This window comes from Odocoileus virginianus, chromosome 10 (assembly GCF_023699985.2).
Source record: "Odocoileus virginianus isolate 20LAN1187 ecotype Illinois chromosome 10, Ovbor_1.2, whole genome shotgun sequence".
Classification (NCBI taxonomy): domain Eukaryota; kingdom Metazoa; phylum Chordata; class Mammalia; order Artiodactyla; family Cervidae; genus Odocoileus; species Odocoileus virginianus.
The window spans coordinates 23,052,115-23,069,247 of NC_069683.1; the positions used below are offsets into that span (position 1 = coordinate 23,052,115).

Consider the following 17,133-nt stretch of genomic DNA (forward strand, 5'->3'; position numbering starts at 1 on the left):
CAAAGGACTTAAAATCTGAAGGATTTGGTCATCCTCTGCCATCTACCATTTTTCAGACATGTGTTATAAAGAGGCTGCTCCCATCGTAAGGAAGCATCACTGGGCCTGTGCTAATTGCGTCCTCTTTGCTAATTGTGCCCTTGATCAACTGGTCTCACTGAGTTAACTGTAACACGTACCCTGGTTAAATGGTAATCTCTGTGTCAACACATCTGTCTAGTATCACAAGGAGAATACACACGTGATAAAATAGATTCCAACAAATCCCAAATAGTTATTCTTAGCATGAGCTTCTAAAATAGAACCTGGTTCCACTTCACCCAGGTTTCTGCCTGTAGATTAAGAGGTTATCTTTCAGGCAACACAAAGGCTGAGTTGTGTCAACCCAGTTAATCATACCTGATGGAATCTTTGGTGCAACCCAGACTACCGTCAATTGCTGTGGTTGGCTGGTGTTTTCTGAGACACCCCCTACACCTCTTTAAATTATTTAAGGCCCCAGTGATTACCTTTACTTTATTCCTTGGTTAGACGTTCCTATGTTCTGATATAATTTTATAAGCAAAGTTAGACACTAGTCATTTAAGATGAAATGGTTCTAATGAAAAAAATTGTATATGTGTGTCTCCATTCCCCTGAAGACTTGGGGGTTAAGTCTTTGGAAGACCTCAGACCATTTTTTAATAAGTGAGTACATAAGCACTTATTTTAATAAGGCAGGGGAAGGCCTTAGGTTGTCTGGGTTTAAATGAAAAATTTCCATGTTAAACTTACAGAAGCACATCTGCCAATACCTGATGCTGCTGGGCACAGAGGAGGCACTCATTAAATAGAGGATGCAAGAAAAGTCATCAGTGATACCAACAGCCAACTGCACTTCACAAGCCTTTACAGAAAGAAAGCTTCTGGGCTTCCAGAAAGAAAAGTGGTGGTTGAATTCTTTCTTTGGTTCCTAGGGGCTTTTTTCTATGTGTTGTCTCCAAATTTGAACTTATAGCTTTGAGAAGAAATGAAAAGACAAATACTCGTGAATCTGGTGTATCATATTGAAATTCTAGATTCATTCATAAAAAGATATTTTGTGAGCAAGGATATACTGGTGGAGAGTGATATAATGGAACAAGCGGTCTACTTTCTTGCCACAACTGGATCTACGCCCTGAACTTTGTTATCATTAGGATAATGGGAAATGGACTCTCTCCCTAAATTAGGAATGAAGTGTGAGCTTACTTTTGTTATAGTCAGTGTAATTGATCTGACCAGAGGGCACAAAGAAGTTGGTTTTATTTGTGTGAACCAAAAAGCTACTTCTTCTTGTCATGTCTCTACAGTATCCTGATATAACTCTTGATGCCTCTATCATCATGTCCATTTTTTTTGGTCATGGTCCATAAAACCTTCTGGACCTGGTCATCTTAGCTATTATACCTTATACTGAGTATGAATCTTAGTGAACCAATCAGCGGAGAAATGGATATAACTTTATTGGATATAACTTTATGTGCTTTAAATCAACTTAAGTCCAACTCTAAGACCCATGGGAAGTTCAGTCTTTGCTGGGGCCACCTCTGTACCCCAGGGTTGCAAAAGGTCCCTGGCTTTACACAGACAGCAGCAAATCAGTAGGGAGAATCCTTGGACGGTGTATTCTGGGTCCACACTGTTCAGCTTGGAGAAATCCATGTCTTAAAGCTCCTGTTCCCTTCAGGCCAAACCAGCCCTGCTGATGGGATTTGTGGGGGGGGGGGGGGTGGCTGGGGGGGCTGGAGTCTGAGAGTATCTGTGGAGGCTGGAGACCCTCTAATGAGATGTGGTCTTTCTAGTTGCCCTGCCAGTCGTCCTCCCCAAGATCTCCTAGGAGTGCAGAAAGCCAAACAAGCCCCATGCCAGCGGGGAAACTTCTTGGGTTTTTCATCACTCCCAGGAGTGCCGCCATGGGGAGTCGTGAAGGGTTCTGATGCCCAGAGCTAAGAAAACAGCAGAACTCCCCAAACCAGGTCCTGAGCCACATTTGGGTCCACATGATTGATTAAAGGGAGTACTCTCAGGATCAACCACTAAGGAAGTTGCAGAAAGAAAATGGGAAAGAGGAAGAAGCTAGGTATGAGTGATTCTAACTGAACTCCCAGACTCAGCCCCGTCCTATAAGGCGCTGGGAGGTGTAACGCCTTGAAGAGCAGGAGTTGGGCTCTTATACTTCCACACCCATCAGTCACTGGCGACAGGCAACCCTGGGGTGAGCGTGAAGGGTCTGAAAGCCTAGGCACTTTTCAGCTCTTCATATGGGCAAGATGGTGCCCATGCCCAAGGGCAGTCTGTGAAGGTGGCAGGTGCCAGCTCTCAGCAGCATAGCACACATATAGAAGCAGAGTTTGGAAAAGGATGAGAGGAGACCTCGATGGGACACCAACAGTGATCACTACAAAAGCCATGCAAAGCTATCACATCTCCTCGGTAAAGTGGTGTCACAGTGAACTGCCTAATACTGCTGTCCTGAAGAACAAAAGAAGACAGGGGAGAGAAGGTCTTTTTTAAAGTGTTTATCTGAAAGAGAATCGCAGAGAAGTGCATCCTGAGTACTGCCTTTGCTCACAAGGTAGCATGTAAAGGCATGCTGAACTTAATGTGTTTATATCCCTAGGCTGAGTCCCCAAAGTAATAGGACAATATGCTATTTATGACTAATTATGGAATATTTTACTTAGCAAAGCAGGAGTTTGATGCTCCTTCACACCAGTGATGCAGATGCTTTAAATTCTCATTTGGCTTTGTGTGAAAACATCCATCCCACCGAGGAGAAATGAAATCAAAAGCTCTTGAAACATCAAATAGGAAAGAATCATGAGTCTGTTCAGTGGGGAGATACAGAAGTTTCTAAACAGAGGACCCACAGGGAGAAAAGAGGGATAGCTTTGAAATATAACCCTAGGGAGATGCTCTGATGAGATGCAGATGGTCTATGAACCCAACAGGTAGAGGTCTAAACTGGGAGAGAAAAGGATGGATAAGGAAGTCTTAGAATTCTCTTCAAAAGCATCAGAGGAGAAGGTATAGCTTTGAAAAGTACAGGAAATAAATGATGGAAGAGAGAATAATGCTCAGTAGATGTTTGATGTAAGAATATAATTTTAAGGCTTCATTACACAGGATTAAAATAGATGAATGTACAAAGACCATGCTTGGTACCCGGAAGTCTGAATCAACACACTGGACCCAGATCTGGAAACCCATTGCATTACCAGAGACCAAGTATTGCTTTGTATTTGAAAAGGTCCAATAATTAGATTCCTTTATGGGTTTTTCTTTAAGGTGTATGCATTTGGGGAATTGATTTTTAAAGGCAGTTGGATGCTTTGTAAATAAAGGCGAACAAGGGAAATAGAGACTATGTGTAGTTTAAATTGCTACTCAAAATCAGACCAACCAGAAAAGTGTTATTATCTTGCTTTATAGACGAGGAAAACAAGACCTGAAAAGATTAATTTTCCCAGGCCCTAGTTTATTAAGTGGAATAATGAGTACATTTTAGCCTTTATTCTTTCCACCCGCAAACAGACATTTGTTGAATACCTGTATATTTGAGCCTATAAGCTATCTGATCCTGGAGGCCACTATTTTTCCACCAGAGTCTAGTGACAAAACATTTAAATCTGAGTTCATGGAACGTTGGATTACACTGTGGTTATGCAGGATGGTAAAGAGATTTGCTGGAGAAGGAAATGGCAACCCACTCCAGTGTTCTAGCCTGGAGAATCCCAGGGACGGGGGAGCCTGGTGGGCTGCCGTCTATGGGATCGCACAGGGTCGGACACGACTGAAGTGATTTAGCAGTAGCAGCAGCAAAGAGATTTGCAGGGGGCAGAGGGAGTCTGGGAGCACACACAAAAAAGGCATGAAGACTTAGTGCTAGATTTATAGGCTCAGCGAGGGATACCCAAACCATTTCCCTGACACTTTAAAAAATAATAGCTATAGGACAACAACAAAATTATAAAATACAAAATTTTATGGCTACATTTTCTGATTATAAAACTTGAAAAAAATAGTAGAAAGAAGCAAGAAGCATTCTCCATGTTACAAACCAGTAATTATTTTAGAGTATGCATTTTCAGTCCTTTTCTCCCTTTGGCTGCTTAAATGTTCTTTCTTTCATTTTGATTTTGAACAGCTTTACACGCTTTGTCTGTGTGTGATTTTCTTTGTACTTATCTGGCTTGGGACCTTGTAAATCTGTAGGTCAGTGTCTTCCATCAGAAAAATCTCAGCTGCTCTCTCCTTACCTATTGGTTTTTCTCTGTTCTCTCTCTTTTCTTCTGGGATGCCAGTTACATGTATTTATTAACCTTCTTACTATATCTTTACATTTTCCGGTACGTGTTTCATCTTTTTGTTTCTTAGGCTTCATTTTGAGTCTTTTCTTTGAAGCTATCTTTCAGTTCGTCGGTATCCTTCAGTTGTATCTGATTTACTGTTAAACTCATCTACTGAATTTTTTACTTTATGTCACTGTAACTTTTGTGTTCTAGATTTCTCCTTGGGTTACTTTTTAAGGTGAAAGTTTTCTTCCAAAGTCCTCAATTTTGTATTTTATTTCCTTGAATATTTTCAGTCTATTTATTTTTAAGTTGTGTCAGACAACTCCATTATCTGAATCTTTTATGAATCTATTTCTAACATCTATATTTCTCTAGAATTTCAGCCACATGGTCTCACCTTCCATTGAACCTTCCCTTGGAAGCGTCATCCTGCTCAACCCTAGTCATATTTCATGAGCATAACTTAAAACCAAATGAAAGAGAAGTAGACCTACAAGAAAAGTAGGCATGTGTCTTGATTTCAACATGTCATGTTATAAAGGAATATGCATTTAAGAATTATAAAAATGTGGCAGAATTCCTCCACCTTGGGCAGACGTGTTTAGATATCCTGAGTCTGTTGCCCTTTAAATCTTCCTTTAAACCATTTTCAATGACATGAAGAACCTGGATTGTCATGAGGCTTTATTACCTGGAAGGGCTTAAGAGCTCTCCAAGGTTCCTGCCAGTTAAACCCACATGAAATGTAATAGAAATAGGACCCATCTCTCACGTAGGCGATCATGAAGTGGAAGCCTAATGGACCGTGAAGGTACTTACTTCTAAGAGGAGAAAAATCAAATGATTAGGCTTACAGTAGAAGTGATTTCTTGGATTCTAACTGAGGCTGACATGGCTAGAGGCTAGTTCATTTTCTTTCCATATTCCAGGACAGGTCTTAAGTATCACTCAGTCTTTCTTGGCCGTGATCTCTAGCAAGCAAAGTTTAAAATGAATGAGGAACTACACTTGAATTACACAAATCATAGCCCTTTGATAGTCTAACTGGTCACAGATTGAAGTCTCTGCGGGGACCAGGCAGCTGGTGGGTGGGGACTGTGACCAAGGCAAGAACGTGATCCTAAGTGGAGAGCTCCTTCCCGCACCAGCTGATTTTTGCCGTGTGAGAATACAGACCCAGGGTTTCCAGAGCTAAATTTTGTCAGAAGCTAGTAACACAGGTTTTTATGAGACATTGTCTGATTTTTATGTTGACGGTGAATTCCATTCTCTAAAACTTGCAGGTATGACATATGTTTTTGAGATGACTGAAGTCTGTGGGCTCCCCCTGGTTGTTTCTGGGCTACATATTCAGCTTTAAATGAGTCTGTACTATAAGAAGGTGGCCTGTCAATGAAGCAATATGGAAAGCTCTTTCTGCCTCTTGGTTCCACATCATCCAGGGATTCCTGGAAGTATAAACACTGGGATTTTCCTGAGTCCACTTGAAGCTTCAAAAAGTACAGTGCCTTCTCTATGCCATTTTGGTATTTTTTAAACAACTCACTCAGTGAGATCCCTTTTTAACATTTAAAATGGGGCTTTGGCATCAACCACCAGGGAGATCGCTCAGAATGCATAGTCCAAAGCACACAGTGTCATTGAGATCATCTGTCATGTGAGCTATGAGCAGTCTTAGCGTAGACAAACCAGGAGCTTGACCGGTTTTAACAACCTTGCCAAATTGCACATAGGAACAATTTATTAATTTTTAGTTCTGAAATATTGTAAAAGTGTTATAGGAATGGATATTCATTTCTTGCCTGGAGGCAAGCAAGTAAGTTGTTTGAAAGGTAACTGGAACACTTAAGGGAAGAAAAGAATGTCCAGTGCATAATTGTGTTGTGTGATGACTGTTTTATAGAGTGCTCAGTCGTGTCTGACTCTCTGCTACCTCGCCAGGCGCCTCTGTCCATGGGATTTTTCAGGCAAGAATGCTGGAGTGGGTGGCCATTTCCTGCTCCAGGGGGATCTTCCTGGATGAGAGATCAAACCTGTGTCTCCTGTATTGGCAGGCGGATTCTTTACCATCAAGCCACCTGGAAAGTCCCTGTTTTATAGGGATGAGCCCATATCTTAGAAAAATGATTAAAAAGAGACTAGGGAGCCTGATAGAGTGATTGGTATCTAAACTCAGTAATTAAAGGTTGAATTCTAAGGGGACTTACTCTGTATCCTTAGGCAAGTAATACTCAGTATTGTACCATAATCCATTTGAGAAAAATATATTGTCTAGCTGATCGAATATTTCCAGCATATATCTAATATCCTGTTTGGGGCTCAGGATAGTTTTGTTGATGCCAATTTTACTCTAAGCAGCTATGCAGCGTGAATGAGAGAATAGAGATCTCCTATAATGAGTATTGTTAAATGTTTAGATGAAAAGTTCTATTTGAAGATTAGGGGAATTTGTTGTATCTCTGAATTTATATTGCCTCTAGTGTTTTTTAATTACAACTTTTAACACACCCAGTGTTCTGGCAGATAGAATAGAAAATCTAAATTCATAAACGTACTTTCATTTCTAATCTATTCTACTTTCTGGGTACAACACAAATAGGAAACTGAGTAGTTTGGTTTAATTGCCCAAGCTTTAGGGAATGAAGGAGATGATATTACAATACTGAAAACAAATAATCCTTGCATACTGATCATAAAATCTAGGCAAAATGTTTATTTTGTCCAGGCCTGTCCAGCTTTCACAAATTTGGGAGGCAAATGAATGTGATTACATGAGAGCCTGATGTGGTGTCAAATTTATATACATATATGGTATGAAACAGTTCTCAATTTAAGAATAAATTGTTAAAACAAGAAGATATGTCTAATGCGTGCATTTTTCTGTTATGCGTTTTCTCTTGGTAATTCCTTTGAATACCATTGTTAGCAGGCTCCATATCACTGCATTTTTATTTCAATGAGATGTGAAAAGATTCAGTGCTAAAATGGAATGCTTCAGACTCTTAGTAACTCTCCTTTTCTTTTCTTTTCACTTTCAGTCCTTGAAGAAAGAAACTGCTCAGACCCTGGGGGCCCAGTCAATGGGTACAAGAAAATTACAGGAGGCCCTGGGCTTATCCATGGCCGCTATGCAAAAATCGGCACCGTCCTGACCTTCTTTTGTAACAGCTCCTATGTTCTCAGTGGTAATGAGATGAGAACTTGCCAGCAGAATGGAGAGTGGTCAGGGAAACAGCCAATCTGTATAAAAGGTAACTGGCAAATATTTCTGAAGTCTGTAGAGATAAGTGGAGTTGCTGGACATTTTGGTAGCTCCCACACCTGTTTTTGAAACCCTGGGGAAAAAATTGCCTTTCTCTTTTAAGTTCTTACTGAAACCATGCATTATTCTTATTTTGAAAACCATCCATAAAACATGTGCTTCTTTTTTAGACTGCCAAAGGACCAGTTTATCCTCATCACAATGTCTTGAAGTGATCAAGAAGAGAGATGTAGCTATCAGAGCAGTTTAGAAAGATGACAAGGCTGTTTTTTATGTGTAACCCCAAGGATAGAACTGAAACAATTAATATGCATTTATATGGCTACATTTATCTACTCTCTGTGCAACATTAAATCAATGCAAGAAATAAAAGACACAATAGACACATCATCCCTGGCAGCCTGTGTGGAGGGAAGTTTGAAATGTTAAAATGTTTAAAAGCATCTTTAAAAGACAATAAACCCTTGAACGTTCAAAGGAGAGTTATAGAGCAAATGAGTGGTGTGTATTCTGAGAAATATGAGCTCCAGTTCTCCTGTAGCTAGGGGGACTGGAGCCCCTCTGGGAAGCAGGGAAGGATTTACTGAGATAGAGAGGAGTTGGGACGATATTCCAGTTGGAAGACAAAAAGTGGTATAGGCAGAAGTGAAAGAATCATGGTAAGTAAAAAAATGAGTCAATTGGGGAATCTGGGAGGTAAGTTTTAAAGGGTAGTTTGAGACCAGAACAAATGGGACATTGCATAAGGAAGTTTGGACCTGACTCCATGACAGTAGGCACATGTAGTTTCTTATACATGTATATGATATATATATATATATATACATATGCAATTTTATTTATCTATCTACTTTTTTTTTGGCTGTGCTGGGTCTTCATTGCTGCAGGGGCTTTTCTCTAGTTGTGGAGAGCGGAGGCTGCTCTTGGCTGCAGGGCTTCTCTCGTTGCGGAGGACGGGCTCTAGGGTGGGTGGGCTCAGTCGGTGAGGTTTCCAGGCTCTAGAGCACAGGTTTCCGGGATTCGTAGTTGTGGCACACAGGCTTGGTTGCTCCATGGTATGTGGATCTTCCAGGATCAGGGATCAAACCTGTGTCTCCTGCATTAGCAGGTGGATCCTTACCACTAAGCCACCAGGGAAGCCCCATAGTTTCTTATCAAGTTGATTCACTTGTTGCTCCAGGTCAACAACAGCTCTCTTTTCAGCGGCAGGACTGAGCAAGCAACACACACACAAACACACAACACGCACACACACACACACAACTATCTCTCTGTTTCCTGGGAAGAAAAGCATATCCTTCGCCTAGATTATCCAGATAATTGCTTCAGTCCTCCACTTTGCCTTCTGAGTGTTTGTCAACAACCTGAATCATGGGGAAAGGAATAAAAGAACAAGTTTGTGAAAGGAAGACTTTAGACTTTAGCCAGGAGTGACCTTCATCCCCACCAGCACAGACTATGGTTCTTGATTTCATTAGGTATGGAAATGGTGTTACCTATGTCCTTGGAGATTTTTTTGTCAACCCTTCTCTTACAAATTAATACAACTAGAGTTCCCTAGGTTGCTAATTAGACAAATGTTGGCTGCTTGATTGGGAAAGTGAGATGGGAAGGATTCCTTTTCACTTGTGAAGAAAGAGAGACTTCAACAAAATTAAACCAGGCTTTGAGTTGCCCTCAAAGGATCATTAGAAGCCTTAATTGCAGAGAAAGGACCTGGAGGAATCAGTTACTCAAGACTTATTGTTGGTTGACACTGCTGTTCAGTTTTAAATGAGAACCTTGTGATTTCCTATCTTGGGCTGTATTTTAGAACCTTGCCCTTGGCTTTTATTCCATATTGATCTAGTTTGCTAATACAATTTACGTGAACAGATAATTCTATTAACTACTATTGCTTCATATCACTGGGCTTCCTTGGTGGCTCAGACAGAACAGAATCTGCCGTGTAAGGCAGGAGACATGGGTTCGATCCCTGGGTGGGGAAGATCCCCTGGAGGAGGGCATGGCAACCCACTCCAGTATTCTTGCCTGGAGAAGTCCATGGACAGAAGAGCCTGGTGGGCTACAGTCTATGGGGTCACAAAGAGTCGGACACAACTGAGCAACTAATCCTTTCACACTTTCATATCACCTGGGTGGAGCAGCTCTGCAGATGTGTTTATTCTACTTGGGTTCTTCCAAGGGGGCTGCCTTTTTATTAATAGATGAAACTCAGCATGCTCTGTTTTTAAAAAATGCATTTATTTACTTTGGGCCATGCTGGGGCTTAGTTGCACTCATGGGCTTCTCATCAGGGTGGCTTTGCTTGTTATAGAGTACAGACTCTAGAGCATGGGGTCAGTATTTGTGGCTCACAGGCTTAGTTGCCCGGCAGCATGTGGGATCTTCCTGGATGAGGGATTGGACCTGGCTCTCCTTCATTGGCAGGTGGATTCTTAACCACTGGACCACCAGGGAAGTCCCTCGGCATCCTCTTTTGCTAAGCGAGCTGTTTATGCTTGGCTGACACATCTCACCTCTGAGAGCCTGGGGAATGTGCCCTGGTGTCCAGAGAGGGTGGTCAGGTATCAATCTGAATTCATGGTGTGAACGATTAGTATGGAAAAGGATTATGCAGCGTTATCTTTTTTTTTTCTAGCCTGCCGAGAACCAAAGATCTCAGACCTGGTGAGGCGGAAAGTTCTTCCAATGCAAGTTCAGTCAAGGTGAGGTTGAAACACCTGAACTCTGCTTTAAAGGCAAATGAACATTCCTTTCTCCACCCTCTTTCCCTATTTGTGTTTGGCCAAAGACAGTCTGAGGTTTCTTAGGGACACTCCGTGTTGACTTGCCAGGAAAGAACAGGGCTTGTTAGATGGAGGCTTATTAGCTAGCTGCCTTTAGCCAAGAGGTAGCAACTGTTGGAAGATGTACAGGTTTCACTGGATCGTGGGAAAGTCAGTGGCTGGTGGGAAGCCAGACTAAGATGGCCTTTGAGGAGCTGGATTTTAATACTTGAGTCCTCCTAAAATGACTGCGTATTTATCATGCAGCTTTTAGGGACATGGCATTCCTACCAAACACAGTCAGTTCTGGCTTAGGAAGATGTCCTTGGTAGTGATCAATCAGATAAGGTAGGCTGGTGGAGCTAGGAACCAGAGATGAATGCCTAGCTCCTGATGAAGGATGTGAAGCCTCGGTGGGTGGGGCGTGGGGGGGGGTGGGCAGGGGGTCCACCTAGTCTTTCTCCTGGAAAGATAGAGGTGGGGACCCCTGGTGGCAAGCTAGGGAAGTTGGTTCCACTGGATTTCAACGATGCTTAATGCCTGGCTTCCTTCAGTTCCCTACTCAGTTTTTACCTGGCAAAGAGACCCTCCATGACCATCCTTTAAAAAAGATAGCAACCTTACCTCCACCCTGACTGCTGAGCTGATTTCTTTACCCAATATTCTCTGACCTTTACAGAGATCTCCAATTTTCACCTTGGCATCCTATTGTTCTATTTTCCTACTGACATTTGTTTGTTTATTTGTTCAATTTCTGTCTCCTCACAACCCACCAAAACAATTGTGAAAGTTACACGTGCAAGAACATTTTCTGTTTAGTTCATGCTGAACTTTTAGTGCCTAGAATAGCACCTGCCACATCGTAGACACCCCCAAAATAGTGAATGAGTGAATGACTGGATTGGATGGACGGGCTCAAGAGCTGTTTCTGTCATCAGTCTTTAGTGCTGGCTATTCTTGGGCAAATTCCTAAGCTTGTAGAGCCTTTAGTTTCCTCTTTTCAAAAATAAGGGTAGTCACAATAATGTTTGCCTCTAGAAATTGATAAGGATTAAATGCAAGGCAAATATCTTCCTGGAAGATTTGCTGCTGGAGCAAGGATATGATGGTCTCAGCAGCCAGGCTCACCCAAGAACCCCCAAAGGCACTGCATACCTTCAGTGGCCTAAACCTGAGCTTGTTTGCGAGTACAAAAGCCCCCTGAACCTCAGACCTGGTCCTAAATATGAGCTAAAGATTTGTCGAATGGAATCAATGGAGGTGGAATATTTGCTCTGAGCAAAGCATTGTACGGACACATGAAACATTTCTTACAATGGTATTGGATTGGTATGGTAGGGACATCAGGGTGAGAAGCGTGACTGCCCAGTGCTGCTGTCTGGGGTCCTGTCTTAGCTTCCTGTGTGCCCCTCAGCATCCCCACCTACCTCTCTGGGCTTCCTTTTTCCATGCATTAAACAGGGATGAAAACATTGATTCCTAAAGGAAATCTAACGTGTCAGTTAATAGTCGTTATGCACTGATGTAAAATGAGTGTAGTGTGCATACCTCTCTCCCAAGAACCCCAGAGTGGCCTCTGGGGCTTCAACTTCAGGGCTCATTTAAAAGGCCTTTTCACATTTGCACACAACACTTCTTATTTCTCCCAATCAATGCGCTCTGAGAGAAGGTTCTGTTCTCTGGGGTGGACTAATTACATCCGTTAATTGCTAAATCAAGCTACTGTATCAACACAGTTTAGTTCGAGTCAATTCCTTATATTGCTCCATTATGATAATGGTTAGAGCAGAGCAGTCGCCCGGATTTCTTTCCTTGAAATTAACTTCTTTTCTTGTTTAATTTCACAATTAATTGGTGTGTGTGTGTGCATGTATAGCGTACCTTTGGATAGCAGCTATTATGTCAGATATTATGCTCTCTGGTTAAAACCCTGGGTAGCTGGAGGCATGCCAGAAGTGGAAATGGAGGAATAAATAGAAAGTTGGAGTGTGCAAGAAAATCTGCTCAGTGGCAGAAGAGATGTGTGTGTGTGCGAGAGAGACAGAGAGGTAAGAGGAGAAAGGGAGAGCAAGTCACACACACACAGAGGATGAGATAGCTGTTGTTTTCTTCCTTTGTAACCAAACATCTTTGTGGAGCTTGGCATGGATACTAAAAGGGCTGTAATGACTGTCTCCTGCCCTCCTCTCTCTCCGGGCCCCTCTGCCGTGATGCAGGGAGACGCCGTTACACCAGCTATACTCATCAGCCTTCAGCAAGCAGAAACTGCAGGATGCCCCTACGAAGAAGCCAGTCCTTCCCTTCGGAGACCTGCCGCCTGGTTACCAACATCTCCACACCCAGCTCCAGTACGAGTGCATCTCACCCTTCTACCGCCGCCTGGGCAGCAGCCGGAGGACGTGTCTAAGGACTGGGAAGTGGAGTGGGCGTGCCCCGTCCTGCATCCCTAGTGAGTCAAGGCTCATCCTTGGGCTAAAGCAGCTTGAATCTCCCATGGCTGCCTATGAAAAGCCCCTGACCCTGTTGAAGACTTTTGGGGAAAAAAAATCCTTGTCCGAAAGAATAGTCCTCTAATACTTTCCCCCAGCTTGGTGAAGTCTGAAATTCCACAGTTAGAGTTTCCTTCCTTTGGCTTAAACTTATTACCCAGGAGAGGTGATTAAATCTTAGATGAATTTTTGAGGAAGAGGGGGCATACTTTCTTGTGGATGATTTTATCATATTTACTTGGAGAAAAGGGAGAGAACAGTCATTAAACACCAAGTGGGGAGGGGTTAAAACTGCCAGAGAACTTCTAGTTACGTCATATTGGTCACTTGAGCCCCAGTTTTCATCCTCATCACCCAATGGTATTAATTACTTACTTACTGTTTAATTACTGTTAGTAATTAATGAATCACTTAATTAATTAATTAATTACTGTTAGTAAGTAATGAGGTATCAGTCACTTACAGGTTATAAAATGATTACTGAGATAATACATGGAAATGTCCGGAACGGGCATTTGCACATACTAAGCTACTACCCCCATCTTTTTTGTCAGAGGAGAAGAGTATGGCTTAGTTCGAGGTGGTCATCTTTATACTAATAGTCATGATATTTTGAGTCTGTTTATATACATCATCTCATCCACTCTCTGCAAGAACCTAGGAGACAGTTGTGATTACTGTATCCATTTTGCAGGCAGGAAGACTGAGGCTCTAAGGAATTAGGCAACTTACCCAGTAAGTGCATGGGATGGTAAGACTCCCGATTATAACCCTCAACTTTATAGCCAAGAATGTTAAGGTGGTTGATTAGTATTTAAAGAGGAAAAAAAAAAACAGGTTAGATGCTCTGTGGTCTTGACACCTGTAGGGCCCACCTTTCCAGATATATGCTCTGTTGGTTGATTGACACATTCCCCTCTGGATGGGAAGGTCTGAATTTATCTCACTGAGCTGGTGCTTTCTCCATAGTCTGTGGGAAAACCGAGAACATCTCTGCTCCGAAGACCCAGGGCACGCGCTGGCCGTGGCAGGCTGCCATCTACAGGAGGGCCGGCGGGGTGCATGGAGGCAGTCTGCACAAGGATGCCTGGTTTCTGGTCTGCAGCGGCGCCCTGGTCAACGAGCGCACCGTGGTGGTGGCTGCCCACTGCGTCACCGACCTGGGGAGGGTCACCGTGATCAAGACAGCAGACCTCAAAGTCGTCCTGGGGAAATTCTACAGGGATGACGACCGGGATGAGAAGAGCATCCAGAGCTTGCGGGTGAGAGAGGGCTGCAGCCTGGAAGTCCGGTTTCTTTCCCAGCAGCTCCCAGCACCAGGAGAGCAGTTATCCTGTCAGTCTGTCACCTTGGCATCCGGTCCAGAGCCTGGAAATATTAGGCACATGCATGCTTAGTTGCTCAGTACTGTCGGACTCTTTGTGACCCCATGGACTGTAGTCCACCAGGCACCTCTGTCCATGGAATTCTCCAGGCAAGCATCCTGGAGTGGATTGCCATGCCCTCCTGCAGGGAATCTTCCTGACCCAGAGATTGAACCCGTGTCTTTTGCATCTCCTGCATTGGCAAGCAGATTCTTTACCAACTGTGCCACCTAGATGCCTAATCTTTCATTATTGGCAGATACTAGAAAGGGGCATCTAGAAAGACTATGGAGTCTTCCCCCCAAAAAATTTTTATATAAGATAATAAAAAATATCTTCTATCATTGGGGTCATCAAAAGGTAACCAACCACCTATTATGTTTAGCACATGGTGCTAGGTAGACTGTGAGGACATAGAGACTCCTAATAAATTCTAATATTATTTTCTTTCCCTCCCTCCCTCCCTCCGTCTGTACCATCCACCCTCTCATGCAATCTAGCTCATCCACCTGTCCATCCATCCATCTATTGTTGAGTTCCCACAGCATGCCATTCACTGGGAATACACACAGAACTGAACAAGGCATGACTTTTGCCCTCAAGAGTCCACAGGTTAGGTGAAGAGACAGACTAGTATATTGTGACTAATCCAGCACAATAGAATCCCTGGGTAAATGAGTTCAGATATAGAACAAGTCTATAAAAATGTTACAGCGTATCACAGATGTAAGCTCCAGGGGGCTCCATCAAAGAGGGTGATGAGCAAGAATGGGGACGATCAGGGGAGGCTTGGTGGAAAAGTCTTGTGGACCACCCTAGGTGTAGCTCTATCTTACTGGCTTGAGGGTAAATGAAATGTTTACAGTGGACTACAGTGGACTAGAGGTTGCCAGCTGGTAGCCTGTTGAGGTTTGTGTTTTGATAGTGCTAATGTATTTTTTTTTAATCAGTTATTTGCCAACATTTAAAAACCAGGAAGTTTCAGCCAGAGGTCTGGAGTCTATCCTTTGGCAAAATGAGCATCTCTGCGTGGCAGTAGTCAGTTAAGCAAAGTGACAGCTGCCCACTCTGCATAGGTTGTACACTCCCGTTCTGCAAAGCCTCACTTGTCCACTCCACTTATTTAAAAACCACCTGCCAGCCCTGGTCGGCATTTCAGTTTGCAACCCTGGAAACAGAGCAATTGCTTTCCATGATCCATTGAGCGAAGTGTGTCCGAATAATTGCAGCTGGCTCTCAGACATTTTCTCCCGATAATTGAGCCCCGGGGCTTGCCTGTTGCCATCACCGTGGAGTCGGCTGCTCACCTCTGCTGTCCATTCTTTACCTTCGTAGATTTCTGCAATCATTCTCCATCCCAACTATGACCCCATCCTGCTGGATACGGACATTGCCATCCTGAAGCTCCTGGACAAGGCTCGCATCAGCACCCGTGTCCAGCCCATCTGCCTGGCGGCCCCTCGGGATCTCAGCACCTCCTTCCAGGAGTCCCGCATCACCGTGGCCGGCTGGAACGTCCTGGCGGACACCAGGAGCCCCAGCTACAAGGACGATGCGCTGCGCTCGGGAGTGGTGAGGGTGGCGGACCCGCTGCTTTGTGAGGAGCAGCATGAGGAGCAGGGCATCCCGGTGAGCATCACGGACAACATGTTCTGTGCCGGCCGCGACCCCACGGCCCCTTCCGACATCTGCACGGCTGAGACGGGCGGCATCGCGGCCATGTCCTTCCCGGGCCGGGCGTCCCCGGAGCCCCGCTGGCACCTGGTGGGGCTGGTCAGCTGGAGCTACGACAAGACGTGCAGCCACAGCCTCTCCACGGCCTTCACCAAAGTGCTGCCTTTTAAAGACTGGATCGAGAGAAACATGAAGTGAGCCGCGGGCCCCTGGAGGAGCGTTTCTGTGCAGCCTTCCGTGTACTGTCAGCCGGGGCGGTATGGACCCAAAGTGGGATTCCGCCCGTGAATTTGGCTATGCCCGGGCTTCGGATTTCAAAACCAGTGGAGGGCAAGTCGAGCTTACTTTCTGGTAGGCCACTGCTTCCCTGACTGCTGGGGTCCTGGGAAGATTCTCTCGCCGCTTACAAGAACTAAGTTTCTTCCAAAGAGATGATGTGAGTGGCAGGGAAATTCACCCCATTCAACCAACCCAGTGGCCTTCCCTGCCCGCCTTTTAGTGCTGCAGATGCCATGGTCAGCTCTGGTCGAGAGAAAGTCAAGACCGGATTCATCAGGTCTCTTCCAAGGCTCCAACCAGACCAACTTCCAAAGAGCCACTGGCAGGCCAGCCCCAGACAGCAAGCCTGACTGTGGCACTGGCCATATCACAGAGTGGTCTTTTTCCTTCCCAGTCGCCTGTACATACTTTAATAAAACCAGGGTTGGCTTCTGACCCACGGAACACATGTCCTATGGCTCTGATTCCTGCCTGCAGCCATTTTGAGCTACCTGTGTTGGGACCGGTGGCTGGGGGCAGGCTTTTAATAGATCATCATTCCCAAAGAGTGCATATAGCAAAGCCAGTGCCATCTTTTCAATGCCAGTGCCTGCAGTTTGCTGTTCCTAGGGCAGGGGAGAGAGGGGATAGGCACCATTAGATAAGGCACAAGCAGAGGAAAATACCAGGGCCTTGACAATTTCTAGTGACCCCTCTGGTTCTCCTGTTTTATATTTAAGCACAAAACTCTGCTTGGAACCTCCAGAAATCTCTAAGATATATTTTGATAGAATCTGAATTGGAATCACCTATTTATTCACACTTGATTGAGATATGCCAAGAACCCACTACTTCATTCTTCTCTAGAACTTACACAACTTTCCTTTCAAGCCCCACACCTGACTTCCACTGCATAGCAGAGGAAAAAAAAAAAAGAATCCAATCCAGTCCCTGAAGTGGTCTTTTCAGGAACATTCTCTTTTTGGGGGTGACTCACTCTTT

General features: G+C 44.0%; 1 protein-coding gene across 6 annotated transcripts in view; it reads left to right on the top strand.

The window, feature by feature from the left end:
- PAMR1 (peptidase domain containing associated with muscle regeneration 1) overlaps window positions 1-16,600 on the top strand; it is a 167,998-nt gene extending 151,398 nt beyond the window's left edge. For all 6 annotated transcript variants that reach the window (XM_070473183.1, XM_070473185.1, XM_070473184.1 and 3 more), the window contains 5 exons: window positions 7,355-7,567; window positions 10,220-10,286; window positions 12,563-12,795; window positions 13,805-14,097; window positions 15,535-16,600. In XM_070473183.1, coding sequence (XP_070329284.1) covers window positions 7,355-7,567; window positions 10,220-10,286; window positions 12,563-12,795; window positions 13,805-14,097; window positions 15,535-16,071 — 1,343 coding nt within the window. In that variant the 3' untranslated portion in view covers window positions 16,072-16,600. The remainder of the gene's footprint in view (window positions 1-7,354; window positions 7,568-10,219; window positions 10,287-12,562; window positions 12,796-13,804; window positions 14,098-15,534) is intronic.
- Window positions 16,601-17,133: the final 533 nt, after the last annotated feature.